Source organism: Artemia sp. Qi Xiang Cuo, chromosome 2, assembly GCF_049724085.1.
Source record: "Artemia sp. Qi Xiang Cuo chromosome 2, ASM4972408v1, whole genome shotgun sequence".
Classification (NCBI taxonomy): Eukaryota; Metazoa; Arthropoda; class Branchiopoda; order Anostraca; family Artemiidae; genus Artemia; species Artemia sp. Qi Xiang Cuo.
In genome coordinates this window covers 78,184,064-78,201,303 of record NC_142795.1, presented here as the reverse complement: position 1 = coordinate 78,201,303, position 17,240 = coordinate 78,184,064, and the positions used below count along the sequence as shown (strand labels likewise).

The 17,240-nt window shown below is 34.6% G+C and overlaps 1 protein-coding gene across 1 annotated transcript in view; it reads right to left on the bottom strand.

Annotated features, from left to right (window-relative positions):
- Positions 1–688: 688 nt before the first annotated feature.
- The window catches only part of Sol1 (CUB domain-containing protein Sol1), a 988,790-nt gene continuing 972,238 nt past the window's right edge, over positions 689–17,240 (bottom strand). The window contains exon 20 of the mRNA XM_089107833.1: positions 689–817. Within this exon, the coding sequence (XP_088963959.1) occupies positions 689–817 (129 nt within the window). The remainder of the gene's footprint in view (positions 818–17,240) is intronic.

Sequence of the window (17,240 nt, the reverse complement as noted above, 5' to 3'; positions counted from 1 at the left end):
CTATTGGGACGCCCTGACATAAATAAGAGGCTAACACTGTCTGCGGTTAGAAGACAAGCGGTAATGAGAATCAATATATACAAGCCTGCCGCGCAGTTATACCGGGGCCCGGCCCATGACATCAAGAAGAGGTTCACATTGTCTGTGGTTAGATAACAAGTGACAATGGGAATCAATATACACAAGCCTGCCTTGTAGTTGTTCCGGAGCCAGGCCTCGAAATCGGCTACATAGTTGTGTTTTTCTTAAAACTGGCATATTGACATTTCTGCCCACAAACGATCTAAATAGGTCACAACTTTAAGAAAGAATTTTTATTTTTCCAAGGGTGGTTGTATCGAACCTATGGTGACGCCTTTGACATCAATAAGAACCTGCGGTTAGAAAACGATCGACAATGAGAATGAAAAGATCTAAGCCGTACCGGGCCTGGCGGCGTAACTGACAGACTCTCGGTACTATGTATATGTATATATATATATATATATATATATATATATATATATATATATATATATATATATATATATATATATATATATATATATATAATTAGACCGTCTGTCTCTCCTTGTTTACAGTTTGTTACCACGAACTGCTGGAAAAATTTGGAATATTTAAGCGATTTGTGTAATCTAGATTCAAGCTATAGCTATTAGTTTTGAGCTTCGCGCTACCACTTAAAATTTTAATCCAACTCACCAACTTTCGTCCCTCTATTTGGTGTTTCTTGTCGCCTAGTGACAGAGACAGGCACCGCTACTGGAATGTATCTGTAGGTGGCGTAAAAACCCGTTGAGTCAAATCTATCGTTTGCCTAGAAAGTAAATTATATAGTAAACATCGAATCAAGATCTAATGCGCAAGCCGTGCAAACACCAAACCTGTTAATAAGAAATCCAAAATTTATGAAAGACATTCCCCCCCTTGATTTTAATATCATGCTTGTGCTATAGAAGTGAAAAATTCAAATGGCAATATATTGACGGGAATCTTTTCTGGATTTTTGAGAACCATTGATCTTTTTCTTCATATGAATCTAATGGCAAACAAGCAACTTCAACTGCAACAAAGTCAATTGGCTTACAATTAAGGCAGGGTAGCTCTACAAATCAAGCTAAATTGCGCCAAAATTGGGGTAAAATCGGTAAAATCATGGCACATTACACTTCAATTTTAAAGAATCAATATAATTCTACCAGCTGGCTGATCACACTACGAAGAAACCCTCTCCTCTTACATATGTGTGTGATGTCAGGGGATTTCTTTCTAATGAAAAACAAATATGAAGAAAACGTAATCATCACGAATCTACCGAGTAGACTCGTAATGCTGTGAATTTATTCATAACAATTTAGTCATATTGATCATATTGACAGCTGTTAGACAATATTTCACGAATCATTTCGTAGTAACACCAAGCATCAATCTGATTATCAAAATTTTTGCTTCTGGAGCAAAGCTGTGTTTCAGTTTTTTTTTTCTTTTTTTTTTTAGCATGAACAGTCTGTTTCCCAGTTTCTAAATTTAGCAGGGAATTTTGAGAAAAAGGTAACAAAGCTAGAAGAGAAAATCAAATATTCTAGTGTAACCGAGAAAATACTAAACGGATTATTCTTTTCCGTGAGATTAGTCTCTTCGAAGAAGTTTTGTTAACTAGAAGTATTGTCTTTGGCGCAATTTTCCCCTTTTATATTACATTTAACAAAAATTTCACTATTGTTCGTTTTTAGTTTCGTTGTCACTCTTCAGGTCAATTAAAAAAAAGAAATCTAAAAATGTAATTTCTATTCATCTGAAACATTATATTTAGCAAATTCTAGGGAGCTTGCCTCTAGAATACACAGTTTCGAATCATATCTTTCTCCTTGAAAAAACTATTTTTACATTTAGTCTTATGACAAGTTTATCCACTATTGGACACTGGATCTCTTTCATTATTTTTCAACTATTTTGCGATTTCAGCAGCCCTTAAGTTTCATATGGAAATCAAACAGTTCGAGGTAACGAACTGTAAGTAAGGAGCGACCCGGCTCAATAGTAACCGAAACTCTTTGATGCCAGCTGATACATAAAAAAAATCGTATTTTCATCTTTATTTCAAATATATAAGTTTCATCAAATTTAGTCTAACCTATTAAAAGTTACGAGCCTGAAAAAGTTTGCCTTTTTTCGAAAAAAGGGGGGGACACCCCCTAAAAGTGATAAAATCTTAATGAAAAACAAACCATCAGATTCAGCGTAACAGAGAACCTAACTGTAGATGTTTCAAGCTCCTATCTGCAAAAATGTGGAAGTTGTAGTTTTTGCCAGAAGAAAGTTTATTGCCGGAACACAATTACAAGAGTGTTATAATATAATTATAATATATAAATAATATTTATATAATATCATTCTCCGATGAATAGGTTAATATTGTCAGAATGTTTTGGCTTTGTTTTTGTGTTTAAATATGAAGAACACATTCAATTACATTTATGTAACTCCAATTAATAACACTTTATGTGTTTTGTCTTTCAAACACAAATTTCAAGCACTTGAATAAATCGGCTTGTTTAATCGATTGGTTCAATATATTTTTCATTCTTACCTTATTTACTCTAATTCACTAAGGGTGGTACTAATTTTCAAAAGCCATCCAATACTCAATACTTACTGACGACCAGCTTTTGTAACTCACTGTGTATCTCTCTCTAATCTCTCTCTCTCTCTCTTTCTCTCTCTCTCTCTCTCTGTATATATATATATATATATATATATATATATATATATATATATATATATATATATATATATATATATATATATATATATATATATATATATATATATATATATATATATATATATATATAAACGGCACACAATATTTTTGACTTATATATAGCCCCTTATAGAGGAATCTATTAACAGAGAATTGAATGGACACAATTGACACACCCTTTCATTTATCTTATGCTATTGTCGAAAAGTAAGTGCAATAGACAGGTGTCTAAAATAACGTTATGCTATTCCTCTAACGTTATTTTTATTATGTAGCCATAAGAATGATGGTGATGCAAAATAAAGTAAAATTCTTTTGTTTATATTTTGGGATTCTAAAGTTAAATCAATATTTCTGAAGCTATTGGTAATGCAATTATTCTTTATCATAGGCAGCACAATCGCGCTGCCTAAGTAAAGAACGATGTTGGCACAATAAATAAAAGTTCAAATAGGGATAAAATCCTTTTAATAGACAGTGATGATAGAAATTCACAAAATACCAGATATTTCGGTCACATATACAGTGACCGTCATCAGTAGTAAAACTGATGTATATGTGGAGTTTTACTACTGATGACGGTCACTGTATATGTGACCGAAATATCTGGTATTTTGTGAATTTCTATCATCACTGTCTATTAAAAGGATTTTATCCCTATTTGAACTTTTATTTATCGTCATGGAAAGGCAGTGTGGTCTCCGAAATTATCTACGTCATATTTATGGGGATGTTGGTACAACGTATTATTATTTTTTCTTCTTTAGACCAGGGCACTTCGTATCGAAGGATTTGTCGTAGAAACTTCGAAAACGGCTCATTCGATTGGAAATTGGAGTGGCTTGTGCCCTTTTTAATAGTCGAAAGTGATTGGAAGGCAACTAACACCCCTTTCACGCCCACCATTTCCCCAAACACATTCAATAAAAATTTTGAGATTACCATTTTGTTCAGCGTAGTTGATTTCCGGATAGAAATTATGTTGTTGAGGAGAACACTCCCCCACAGCCCTCAGGGCAAGGGTTGTAAGTTATGCCCTGGGGGCATATACGGTTTTTATAGAAAGCGTTGTCGTAGAAACTTCAAAAAAGACTCATTGGATAGGAAATTCAGAGGGCTAGTGCCCTATATAATAGTCGAAAGAGATTGGAGGGCAACTAGCTCCCCTCTCACGCAACCCTTTTCCCCAAACACATCCAATCAAAATTTGGAGATAGCCGTTTTCTTCAACGTAGTTCAAAGTCTTGGAAATTCAGTCTTTGAGGATGGCAACCCCCCCCCCACAGCCCTCAGGGCAAGGGTTGTAAGTTATGCCCTGGGGGAATATAAGGTTTTTTATAGAAAGCGTTGACGTAGAACCTTGAAAAAGGGCTCATTTGATTGGAAATTGAAATGGCTAGTGCCCATTTGAGTAGTCGAAAGTGATTGGAAGGCAATTAACACCCCTTCCACGCCCACCGTTTACCCAAACACATCCAATCAAAATTTTGAGATAGCCATTTTGTTCAAAGTAGTTGAAAGGTCCGGAAATTATATCTTTGAGGATGACACTCTCCCCACAGCCCTCAAGTTAAGGGTTGTAAGTTATGCTCCGGGGGCATATAAGGTTTTTATAGAAAGCGTTGTCGTAGAAACTCCAAAAGGGGCTCAGTCGATTGGAAATTGGAATGACCAGCGCCGTTTTTAATGGTCGAAAGGGATGGAAGGGCAATTAACCCCCCTATTATACCAACCATTTCTCCAAACACATCCGATCAAAATTTTTAGATAGCGATTTTGTTTAACGTAGTTGAAAGTTCTGGAAATTAGGTCTTTGAGGACGACAACCCCCTCACAGCCCTCTGGGCAAGGGTTGTAATTTATGCCTTTGGGGCATATAAGGTGTTTATAGAAAGCGTTGTGAAAGATACTCAAGAAGGGCTCATTCGATTGGAATTTGTAAGGGCTAGTGCCCTTTTTAATAGTCGAAAGTGTTTGGAAGGCTTGACATTTTCAAACAATTGGTGACAACGAACTGTAAGTACGAAGCGACCCGGCGCAGTGGTAACCGAAACTCAAAAAAACGGAATTTTGATGCTAATAGATATATCAAAAGAGTAAGATTTGTATGCTGATTTCAAATGTATAAGTTTCGTCAAGTTTGGTCTTACCTATCAAAAAGTTACGCGCCTGAGAAAATTTGCCTTATTTTCGAAAAAAGGGAGAAACACCCCAAAAAATCATAGAACTTTAATGAAAGACACACCATCCGATTCAGCGTTTCAGAGAGCCTTACTGTAGAAGTTTCAAGCTCTTACTACTCCTACTACTCAAAAATTGCGCCAATCAGTTTGTAAAAATTACCAACAGCTTCTAGCAAAGAAACTTTTTCGGAAACGAATCCCCGAAAATTTTCAATTTTCGGTAGAATTTGTTGGGGGGGGGGATTCAGAAACATCTTCTCAGAGTGCAATTTAGGCTCTAAATTTGTTCCTCATTTTTCTTCGATCTAGCTCAAATTACTTTTGATGAATCATTAGTCATTCAACTAGAGTTACGGAAAATTTCCATTTTTCGTAGAGTTTGGGGATGAATTCAGGAACATCTTCCCTGAGTATAATTTAGGGTTTAACTTCAGTGCTGAAGTTTTCATTGATCTAGCTCTAATTACTTTAGAAAACTTCAGTAATGTAGGCTGAGCCTTAACAATTTTTAAAATCAAACTTATGATGTTTAAATACCAGTTTGAAATTCAAAATAACAGATTGCAAAAATAATTATATTCACCTTCAATGACGTAGTTGAAATCTGTATACGCTTTGTACCCTTAGACATTTCTCTCATTGAGAGCCAAAGAGGAGTTTCAAATTGTCATAATATAACAAACCGTATCTTATTTTATGTCTTTGTCTACGTAGGAGAGACAGATGAATGCAATTTTGCATTAAAAACGGACAAAGATGAAACTTAAAACGAACAAATATTATTGCTTCACAGCCTGTCTAACATATATCGATAAACCTAGTACAAAAAAAACAACTGGTGATATTTCTCTATTTTTGTATGATTATGAAAAACTGGGGATTTACTGAAAACACAAAAACTAAGTATAACAAATAAAAACATTGATTTAGGGGCCAAAAGTGAGCACATAGCATGACAACAACAAACTAATCTATAATGCCTTTCATAGTCTAACACCAGCTGTGATATTAATAACTTTCAGTATACAATTAAAACTATCTTAAAAACTTAAGCATAAAAATAAATATTAATTTTATAACGGCAAAGCCATTTGACAACATACAAAACTAATGAATTGATTTATCGCGTAACATCTTGGTTTCACAAGCTACAATACCAATAGTAAGTAACATGCAGTTTTAAATTGTAAAAACACGAAATGAAAAACAAATAAACAATAATATGAACTCCAGAAATCCAGTTTTTTCTCTCTATTCAGCAGATAATTCAAATTTAGATAAAAATTCTAAGGCTGGTCTATACTCATGATACTATTAAGATGGTTAAATTTTGGACTTGTCATTTAAATTATCAGGAAATGTCCTTTTCAGAACCAAAACGATAGCCAATCATCGGACTGAGCTCATTGCGCAGAAGTGACAACAATTTAAAAAAAGCAACAACCCTAAAATGCTTTATTTTCATACTGTAACAAGTTCTTTAATCGGTTTGCTTTTACTGTACCAAAACTCTTATATATTTTTGTGCAAGGGCGGATCCAGGATTTTTTTTCGGGGGGGGGGGGGTTACTAATTTTTGACTCAGTTTTCGACTAATTTTACTGATTTTTACCTAGGTTTTACTAATTTTCGACTTATTTTCGACTCGGTCAATAATTTCGGGGGGGGTGGTTCAAACCGGGTAACCCCCCTGGATACGGCCTTGTTTTTGTGTTTTAGTAAAGCGCTAGCCTTCAGTAAAGCGATATATGTTAAAAACAGAACCGTTTGATTATATATTGATACAAAATTTCTGTTTCTTAGAGTTTTGGTTTCTATTTTTAGAGTTGCTATTTCTACTGACAAAGGTCACTGTTCGCTGATTATTCCCTATTATGAAATGGTTCATTTCTTAATTCATTACTCATTTTGTTCCTTTTAAGTTCAGATTCACAAACAAACACACACAGACAAACACACACACACACACAATATGAATTGATTTCTACTAGTTTTAGGTTTTAACGTCTCTCTATACTTCTCATTGTAGAAGCTTTAGTCTTTTAAAGTTAGTTTCTGTTCCTTTTATAATGACACATTGGTATTTTAAATTAATACTAACTGACCGTACCCGGTGATGTATCAGTAGTAATGGTACCACCACCACTATTTGCATCTGCGATGTTGTCTCCCTAAGATCCACCCTGATCATCACGACTACCCTAACTACAAATACACAAGTTCAAGATTCTCAATCTCAATTATTGAGATTGTCCTCTTGAACTTGATCTCTAACAACTATACAATCTTGTTGCTTATGCAGTATTATTATGTTTGATTGTTTGTACTGACTTTTTTTTATAATAATTACTTCGATACAGCCAGTGCTATCAATAGGGAGGATGGCACCATCTATTTCTGCTTTAGGTGGAGTTTACTTGTAAGAAGTTTCAATTGTACTAGTGCGAATCTATTGATCCGAAAAAGGCCAATAAAATTCTAGCCCCTCCTCCATTGCATAAAAGCTGCTGTTGGGCGGATTCTCTTGTTTTGTGTATACTGTATTGAATTGTCAATGTTGAATTTATTTTGTCGAGTTATCCCTTTTGTTTGTCTGCATTAACTTAACACTAAACACCGGGAAACTGAAGTAGGGAGAGTTGTAAGTTCTATAATTACATGATAGAGAGTAACTTAGAAGTATGTGAGCATCATAATCAGGCATCATTCCATTGATGATCCTGATTAAGAAAGTATAACATTTTTATATTGACGAGGTTAGGAACTGGAGCTGACGTAGAACAGGGCTAGACATTGACCCGGATTTCAAAAGGGTGTTATTTGTCGCTTGCTCCTAAAAGTTGTAATGAGGCCTGAGGCCCAGTTGGTGATTTGCAAGGGTTTTCATAGACAAATCTGGTCGAAAGGCTGAGATAATACGTCAGTCTGAAATTAGAATCATGACTGTAAATCATCAAGGAATAATTAATAAAGGATTGATTAATTGTATAGCAAAAGAGCCACAGGTAGGGCCTTGGTGCATTGCCCAGCCTCATCTATGTAGAAATTATAATTCCAGTTCAACCAGAATCATTCAGAGATTTTCATTGAACGGCAGCTGAAGCCCATGCTACCGGGATTAATAATTGGCATAAGTAGATGACTTAAGGTGTGACTCGGGACTGAGACTGAGTGAGTGATTTCTAGTGACAGGGATCCCTTGAATGATCTCTTACATGGTGAAAAACTACGCCAATGTAAAAGGTGCCCAACTTTCTACTAAATGCATCGATGAAGCCTTAGTGATTTAGCACCCTGCCACTCTGATAGATAGCATTAAAGTTGTAATATTTAATTCTTTTTGAACATTCTGGCTAACAACGATATTTTAAAATTTTGTCCCAATACCTCGGTTGGCCTGTAAAGCACAAAGGGCACAAGAGGGGCAGATGAGTGCCCCATAACCTATTTCTTTACTTAAATTGGGCTACGATCTAATGAGAAAACTCGGAAACATCTACAGCTACCTGTTAAAAAAAATATTGACAAAACATTAATCTATTAAGGCTACATCATTCCATGGAGTTTATAAAATAGCGTGCTATAGACTATAATAAAAAATTCCCCCTTTTCCTTTTTTTAAAAATCGTATATTAACTCAATAATTACAATTCGTATGTAGTTTACGGGTCTTTTCAATTCATTATTAAAAAAAAAAGTTGAGTTTCCTCATACTTATGGTCTTTTAGTAAATTTCAACAATCCACGATGAAAATACATCAAAGTACCCCTCGCAAGGCCTAGTGGCCAATAGCACAACAGAAAAAAAGAAACACAATGCAGATTGAACAATAGTAGTTAAAGGTCAAGGACAATATAATAATCATGTATAAACCCTTTTGAAAATGAATACTTAGTCAAATCTTAAAATAGAATCCTATTCAAAGAAAGGAAAATGTAGAGCGAAATAAGATAATTTTTAATTAATACAAATAAAATAGATTAAAGATTTTTTGAAAATCAATTTAAAAATCTACGAAAAAGGAGATTTTTAAAGAATTAAATAAGAAAAACAGATTTTTTCAATTGAAAGTAAGGAGCAACATAAAACTTAAAACGAAAAGAAATTATTGCGTATAGGAAGCGGGTTTCCCCTCCTCAACACCTCACTCTTTGCGCTAAAGTTTTTAAGTACTTTTAAAAAAGCTTCTTATTGTTTTAATTAAACTACCGTTGTGTTTCAGGATTCATTTTTAAGGAATTGGGATACAATTCAAACTTTAGCATAAAGATAGAGGCGTTGAGGAGGGGGCAGCTCCCTTCATACACATAATGATTTCTGTTCGTTTTAAGTTTTAATGTTGCTCCTTAGTTTCAGTTGAAAAAACTTGTTTTCTTTTATTTAATTTCTGATAATTTTTCAAGTAATATCAGGAAATATAGCCCCACCTCTACGGAGAAATTCCCCTCCCACGGAAATATCCTCTAGACAATTCAATCCCGGTGAAAATTTACCCCGGAAAATTAACCTTAACAACTCCACGCTTAAAATTGAGACGGAAAAGAGAAAGCAAGACATCTAAAAAGAATTTTGTACAGGCGAATTCCCCCAGTGTATGTTTTCCCCTGACAGGTTCACGACCAGAAAACTTCCCTCCCCGTTGAAAATTTCCCGTGGAAACACCCCCAACAGAAAATTCGTCGCCACCCCCACCCGAAAATGTATGCATACTTCCAAATAACAAAAACTATGCGTAAACAAGGGGCAAATCCTATAACTTAAAGACATTTGCCCTGGGGTTGTGGGGGGGGGGATTATGTTAAATCCAAAGGTATAGCTATTTGGCCTTTCAACTATGATGAACAAAAGTGGTTGCCTGAAAATTTTGATCGGACGATTTTGGGAAAAAAGGCTGGGAGGGGGCCTAGTTGTCCTCCAATCTTTCGAGCCAATTTTCTGAGGCTCGTAGCCTTTGGTGGGTAAACATAAACTTAATGAAACTTATATATTTGAAATCATCATAATAATCCAATTCTTTTGATATGTCTTTGGGTATCAAAATTCCATTTTCTAAAGTTTTGATTACTATTGAGCCGGGTAGCTCCTTACTTACAGTTCGTTACCATGAATTGTTTGAAAGTTAAGAGCCACATCAAAATTAAGACCATAAGAAATAAATTCCTATAATAATCAAACTCAAAACTACCAGAAGTTACAATTAAACAAGAAATGAAATCCAAAACAGACAGTAATTGAAATAAATGGTCAAATTAAAAATGAAGATAATAGATACAGATATAGATGAATAAGTAAAACTTAAAACGAGTAAAAGTTAAATTGAATATTCGAGTCAAACTTAAAATGATCAAAAATTCTTTCAAGTAGGAGTTCAGATACTGCACTCCTCCAAGGCCAAATTAAAGTTCAAAGGCCTAATGCGTCATTTGTGTTTTATTGAAAATAATTTGGATTTTGACAGTGTGCTTTGTTATTCAAAACATTAACGACAAATAAAAAATAAATCACTATAATAATCAGGATGAATTGAAAAAAATAATGAAAATAAACTGGATATTTAATATACAGTGCTATTAATCCCTGGAAACTCATCAATTAAAAAATTCACTTTTTTTTAATTAGAAATACAGAAAAACATGTAGAGTATAATTTGTTTCCAGTAAAGCGCAACTGACACAATATGCTTTAGAACTAAAACGGAGGAGTGGGAGGAAGTTTAAGTTATTATTGACTTAACTTCTGCTGGTCTTAAAGTTTGATATGGCACTTTATTTTTCATTAAAAAACTTCTTTTTCGGAATGTTTTTTTTAAACTGATTTCCCTGTGTTTTTATTGCCAAAGTCTGTTATTTATTGATATAATGAATATTTCTCCAGTTTTCACGTCTTTAACGTAAAAATTTAAATATTTAATTCTGATTTATTATTTCTAATTAGCGTATTTTTATTCATTTCAGCATTTCTCTCAACGTTCGATGACAGTTTCAGCAAAATGCCATTAATCGTTCCTGAGATAATGCGGATACGCCCTTTTAACGGCTGGAATGCAAATATTGGATTTTAATTGAGTGTAGCATCCACATCAACATTCTCTGAAAGTTTCAACTTAATACCCTTAACTGTTCTTGAGATATTTCACATATTACACACACATTTTAACAAGAGGGTTGTACATAGTATATTTTAATTTAGCTATATTGTGTCTTTTGATTTTGTTATACATCCGTCCCGGAAGCATGGCTATTAGATCTATTGACTAGTCTGAACAAAGTTGCTATTTCATAATTTTGACCAGCGTTTAAGAGGGTCTAAAATGACAAGGTGGCCCTTCACCCTCCAAGCACTGTTCAGTCTGCTCATAAAGCTTCAAATTAATGCCCTCAGACATTCCAAAGATGTTGCTGATACACCCTTTCGACAATCATACGGACAGAGTGTGATTGAGTTGCAGTCCGAAGTAGTCACAGTAGTAGTCACGCTTACAGGCGCCGTAGTAGTAGTTGTTTTAGTTGTTTGGGGGAAGGAAAGCTAAAAAGGGAATGGGAGGTGAGCTGGTTGTCCTCCAACTACTTTTCAACATCCCTCTCAACATAACCTGAAATTTAAACTTCATCCCCTCAGAATCAGACAATTCCCGTTTTTCTAATGATAAATCCTTCATTAAAAAAAGGGTAAATTGGATAATTTACAATTATTAATTGTGGGGGGATTGCATTCTCGTAAGAACAGTTACTAGACCTTTGACTCTTTTTAAACATTTTCATCAATTTTTAGGGGATATTTTTAGACATATTTATTAGGTTTTTGACTATGCTGAACAAAATGGCTTTTTGAAAATATTGATCTGGTGACTTTGGAAAATAATTAGTGTGGGAGGGGGCCTATTTGCTCTGCAATTTTTGTGGTCACTTAAAAAGGCCACTAGAACTTTTAATTTCCGTTCGAATGAGCCCTTTCGCGTTATTTTATGACCACTGGATCGATACGATCACCCACCCCTGGAAAGAAAAACAAAAAAAAAACAAATAAACACGCATCCGTGATCTTTCTTCTGGCAAAAAATGCAAAATTCCACTATAGGATCTTGAAACCTCTACAGTAGGGTTCTCTTTTACGCTGAACATGATGGTTTGATTTTCATTAAGTTTCTATCACTTTAAAAGGGAGTTTCCCCCAAGATCACTCTGTTGGCAGTAAGGAATCTATGCTTAGGATCATTGCAGACTAATTTGCATTTATATATTTTTTATAATGGTAGCAACCCTTACACCTGTCTTAAGATAGCCACCAAGAAAGCTTTTCAGCCTGCTAGCGCTTATTATCTCTCCCATTACTTTTCTGGACTGTGGTAAAAATGAAGATATACCAGAAAACATCATGGCTCTATTTCTCTTTCGCCATTTTAGCACATTGCAATTTAGTGACATGGCTCTGGAGCGGGGAATTTAAAACTTTGCCATTCAAGTAACATAACAATTTTTGCCTTCTCTTTAGTGACAAACTACGGTTGAGGCTGTTGTAGATAGTACTTATTGGAGTGACGAAAACACGATGGTTGTGACCGACCAGATCATGGCGGCAAACCAAGGTCTTAATAAAGTCCTTTGCCTATTAGGCTGGAATAGAGATACTTTTTTGGCGCAGAAGCTAGTCAGATCCTTCGTACCTTTAAAATGAAATTCAGTTTTAGACCAAGAGATTTCGGTATTTGTTTAGCCTTGTGACGCATCATAAGGAGACATGTTAAGAAAACAGTTCTTACTTTAAAATATGCATAATGATCCTAATGCTTATATTATTAAACAAGAGAACCTTTCTCAGCAAGTGTTTCCTCTAAAAATCCTCAAAAGAGAAAAACTTTCCAAATATCACCACGTTGAAAAGTCAATGCTCAAGTGTCTTTAAATTTCTACTTTAAATTGCCACCTGATAAGTTCCTTTATATATACCATTCATACTATTATTTTTAATATTTTTTTTTAAGAGTAGTGGTAAAGGGCAAATAGTAGTAGCAGAAATACAAAATATTAATAGCAGTGGTAAAAATCAAAATGTTGTATTTTTTGTATTTTCGGCGAAAAACCGAAAATACAAAATATGCACGGCATTGAAAAGAAATGAAATAATATAAAAAAAATTATATAAAAAATCCGTTGATTTTGAATTGAAGTTATCAGGTTAGGTTAGGTTACAAAAGATGCACGGAATTTTTTTTAATGAGTTTTTTGAAATTTCTATAATTTCAATTTACCACTACTTTTTCTTTAAACACGTTTTTTGACACACGTGCTAAACGCTATCTATAAAACAACTTAGTTGGCGGCAGTTTACAGCGGCAATTTCAAAAGACTTGAGCAACGTGGTACTTTTAGCATGGGTTTTGGAAACATTTTCTTTTAAGTTTGAAAAAGAAGGATTTTTAGAGGAAAGACTTGATGATAAAGGTTCTCCCCTTGGATAATATAAGAACTAGGATCATTATACATATTTTAAAGTAAGAATTGTTTTCTTAACATGTCTCCTTATGATGCGTCACAAGGCTAAACAAATACCGAGATTTCACTCGCCGAGATCAAAAACTGACTATGAGTCTATCATCCCATCACACTTAAGATTTCACCTAAAGATTCCTAAGTGGATTTGATAAGGTAAAAATCCAGGTAAGGGCAATGGCGTTCAGTGAGACAGTGAATTCCCAGTTGAGTGAAATTCCCGTGACCATACACCAATACTTTCGTACACCCACACACTCCTGCCTTTTCACAGGATAACAAATTTTGCGATCACTCTTCCCCAAATTAATTTCTGCACCTACTAAAAAGTTTCATTTTTATGTCATTAGTGGATATCTATCATTATCTGGATGATCGTGGAAGCACTACATCGTTATCATGACCAAAGTGAGACAAGTCATCTAAGAAATGTGTCAATGAAAATTGGAAAGACAAATTACAAAGAATTTTTAAATACATACTTGATTGCATACATGATGCGAATGGAAAGAGAAATAGAGAGAGAGTGAGAAAGAAACAGAGATGACAGGAACTTATTTTCCCTAAGACAGAAGTTCCCCATGGAATGGATGAATTATTAAGTGCGAGTTATTCCTCTTGTAATTCCGTCTTAATGTCTGAGCCGTACTATTAACGTCTAGAGTTGCTGGTTTATAATTTTTTAAGATTAATTTTTAGTCAATGGAACGAGATACAATTAAACTGCACATTTCTGGCCTATAGTTACCTCGATGAAGTGGATTAACAGAGCGAGTTTCCTTTTGTTACTCAGATTTCTTTTTACAAAAAAGTTTATCGATCAGCTTATAATTTGTTTTCTATAAATGCTAAAAGACAAACTTTGCCTCAAAATAACATCCTCTAATTTCCCTTTCGGTTAACTTCAACCGAGCTTAAATCACTTTGGAAGTCTAGAAATCCCCATGGTCAATAATATATCTTGCTGTCATCTAAATTTTCGTATAAATAGAATCAGTGAAAACGCCATAAAATGAAAATACAGCAAACAGATATTTTTTTTAACGGAAATACCCCAAAGAGCATTTTTCCAAATCTAGGGGTAGACGATTTTCACCCTGATTTCTTATATTTTTGACATACTTTGCCAATTTTTACCCTTTTTTTAAACTGCTCCCTCCCAACAAAATACCCCTACCATAGTGCTTTATTCCTGCATAACACGTGGCATTTTATTTTCTCTTTTTCAGACAAATCTTTTTTTTATTATTTTCGATCAAATGTAAGTGAGTAACAGCTTTTGACTTAAGAATGCGTATAATTAATTATTCAATATTGTTATTTTGCACGTGAAAAAAAAAAAATTCTGACCGGCTTCCGCGGGACTTAGCATATCAATTTATATTCTCCAGGTAGTGGCTGAGACCAGGGCTGGATTAAGATCTTGCAGGACCCCGCACTTATAAAAATATGGTGCCCCTCTTACCGATCATACTCTACTGAATTATAATGGGGCTCAGTAAGGAACTAAAATAAAAATTGCCCTTAAGTAAGGGGATAAAATCGATTTTGTTTTTTGTTTACTTTTTCTATTCCTTTTTCTTTTACAGAAGTGCAAATATTATTTTGAGCTAAGTAAATTTATCAATAACTGGAAACTTTCATCTGAGACTGACTCACTGATGTTGCTGTCTCAGAGGGTTAATATATTGATCAAACAGTTCGTGGTAACGAACTGTAAGTAAGGAGCGACCCGGCTCAATGGTAACCGAAACTCTAAAAAACGGAATTTTGATACCAATAGATACATCAAATGAATCAGATTTTAATGCTGATTTCAAATATATAAGTTTCATCAAGTTTAAGTTTACCAATCAAAAGTTACGCGCTTGAGAAAATTTGGGTGATTTTCGGAAAAAGGAGGAAAGACCCCCTAAAAATTGTAGAAACTTAATGAAAATCACACTGTCATATTCAGCGTATCAGAGAACCCTACTCTAGAGGTTTCAAGCTCCTATCTACAAAAATGTGGAGTTTTCCATTTTTTGCCAGAATAAAGATCACGGATGCGTGTTTATTTGTTTTTTTATTTTTTTTTCCCAGGGGTGATCGTATCGACCCAGTCGTCCTAGAATATCGTGGGAGGGCTCATTGGAACGGAGATTAAAAGTTCTAGTGCCCTTTTTAAGTGACTAAAAAAAATGGAGGGCAAGTAGGCCCCCTCCCACGCTCATTTTTTTCCCAAAGTTACCCGATCAAAATTTTGAGATAGCCATTTTGTTCAGCATGGTTGAAAATATTATAACTATGTCTTTTAGGATGACTTAATCCCTCGAAGCCCCCAGGGGGAGGGCTGAAAATTATGAACTTTACCCAATGTTAACATATAGTATTGGTTATTGGGACCCGGCTCAATGGTAACCGAAACTCTAGAAAACGGTATTTTGATGCAAATAGATACACCAAAAGAATCGGATTTTAATGATGATTTCAAATATATAAGTTTCATCAAGTTTAATTCAACCCATCAAAGGTTACGCGCCTGAGAAAATTTGGCTGATTTTCGAAAAAAGGGGGAAAAGACCCCTAAAAATTATAGAACCTTAATGAAAATCACACCATCATATTCCGCGTATCAGAGAACCCTACTGTAGAGATTTCAAGCTCCTATCTACAAAAATGTGGAATTTTACATTTTTTTGCCAGAAGAAAGATTACGGGTGCGTGTTTATTTGTTTTTTTTTTCCAGGGGTGATCGTATCGACCCAGTGGTCCTAGAATATCATGGGAGGGCTCATTGGAACGGAAATTAAAAGTTCTAGTGCCCTTTTTAAGTGACCAATGACCAAAAAAATAGAGGGCAACTAGGCCCCCTCCCACGCTCATTTTTTTCCCAAAGTCACCTGATCAAAATTTTGAGATAGCCATATTGTTCAGCATGTTCAAAAATATTATAAGTATGTCTTTTAGGATGACTTAATCCCCGGAGCTCCCGGGAGGATGGCTGAAAGTTATGAACTTTACCCAATGTTAACATATAGTATTGGTTATTGGGAAGCATACAGTACAGACGTTTTCAGGGGAGATTTTTCCTGGTAGTTGGGGGGGGCCGGGGGTTATGTAGGAGGATCTTTCCATGAAGGAAGTTTTCTTGGGGGAAGGGACATTGCTATGAAGGGAACGCCGGATTTCCCAGCATTATTTAAAAAAAATCAGAAATTAAATATAAAAAAACAAGTTTTTCAACTGCAACAGCAGCAACATCAAAACTTAAAACGAACAGAAAATATTACATATATGATTGGGTTCACCCCCTATTCAATACCTCACTCATTAAGCCAGAGATTTTTTAGTACTTTCATAAGAGCTATTTATTCTAATTAACGGCCTTTTGATTAAGCGGTCAGTTTTAAAGAATTGGAACAAAATTCGAACTTTCGCTTAAAGAGCAAGGTATTGACTAGGGGGCGAACCCCCTAATATACGTATTAAAAATATATGAATATAGAAGTTCGTTACGTAAATTAATTCGTAAGTTACGTATATTTATTACTGATAAAAACGTTCGTAAATAAAATGAAACAAGTTTCGAGAAAGCCATTTAACTAAAAAAAATTAAATTAAATAAAAATTTTGTTTTAATTATTTATGTACTGTGAGCCAAGATCAAAACCTGCATTTATTCAAAAATGTTCAAAAATTAAATAAAAAAATAAGTTTTTTTAACTGAAAGTAAGGAGTGACATTAAAACTTAGAACGAACAGAAATTATTCCCTATATGAAAGGGGCTGTCCTCTCCTCAACGCCTTGCTCTTTACGCTAA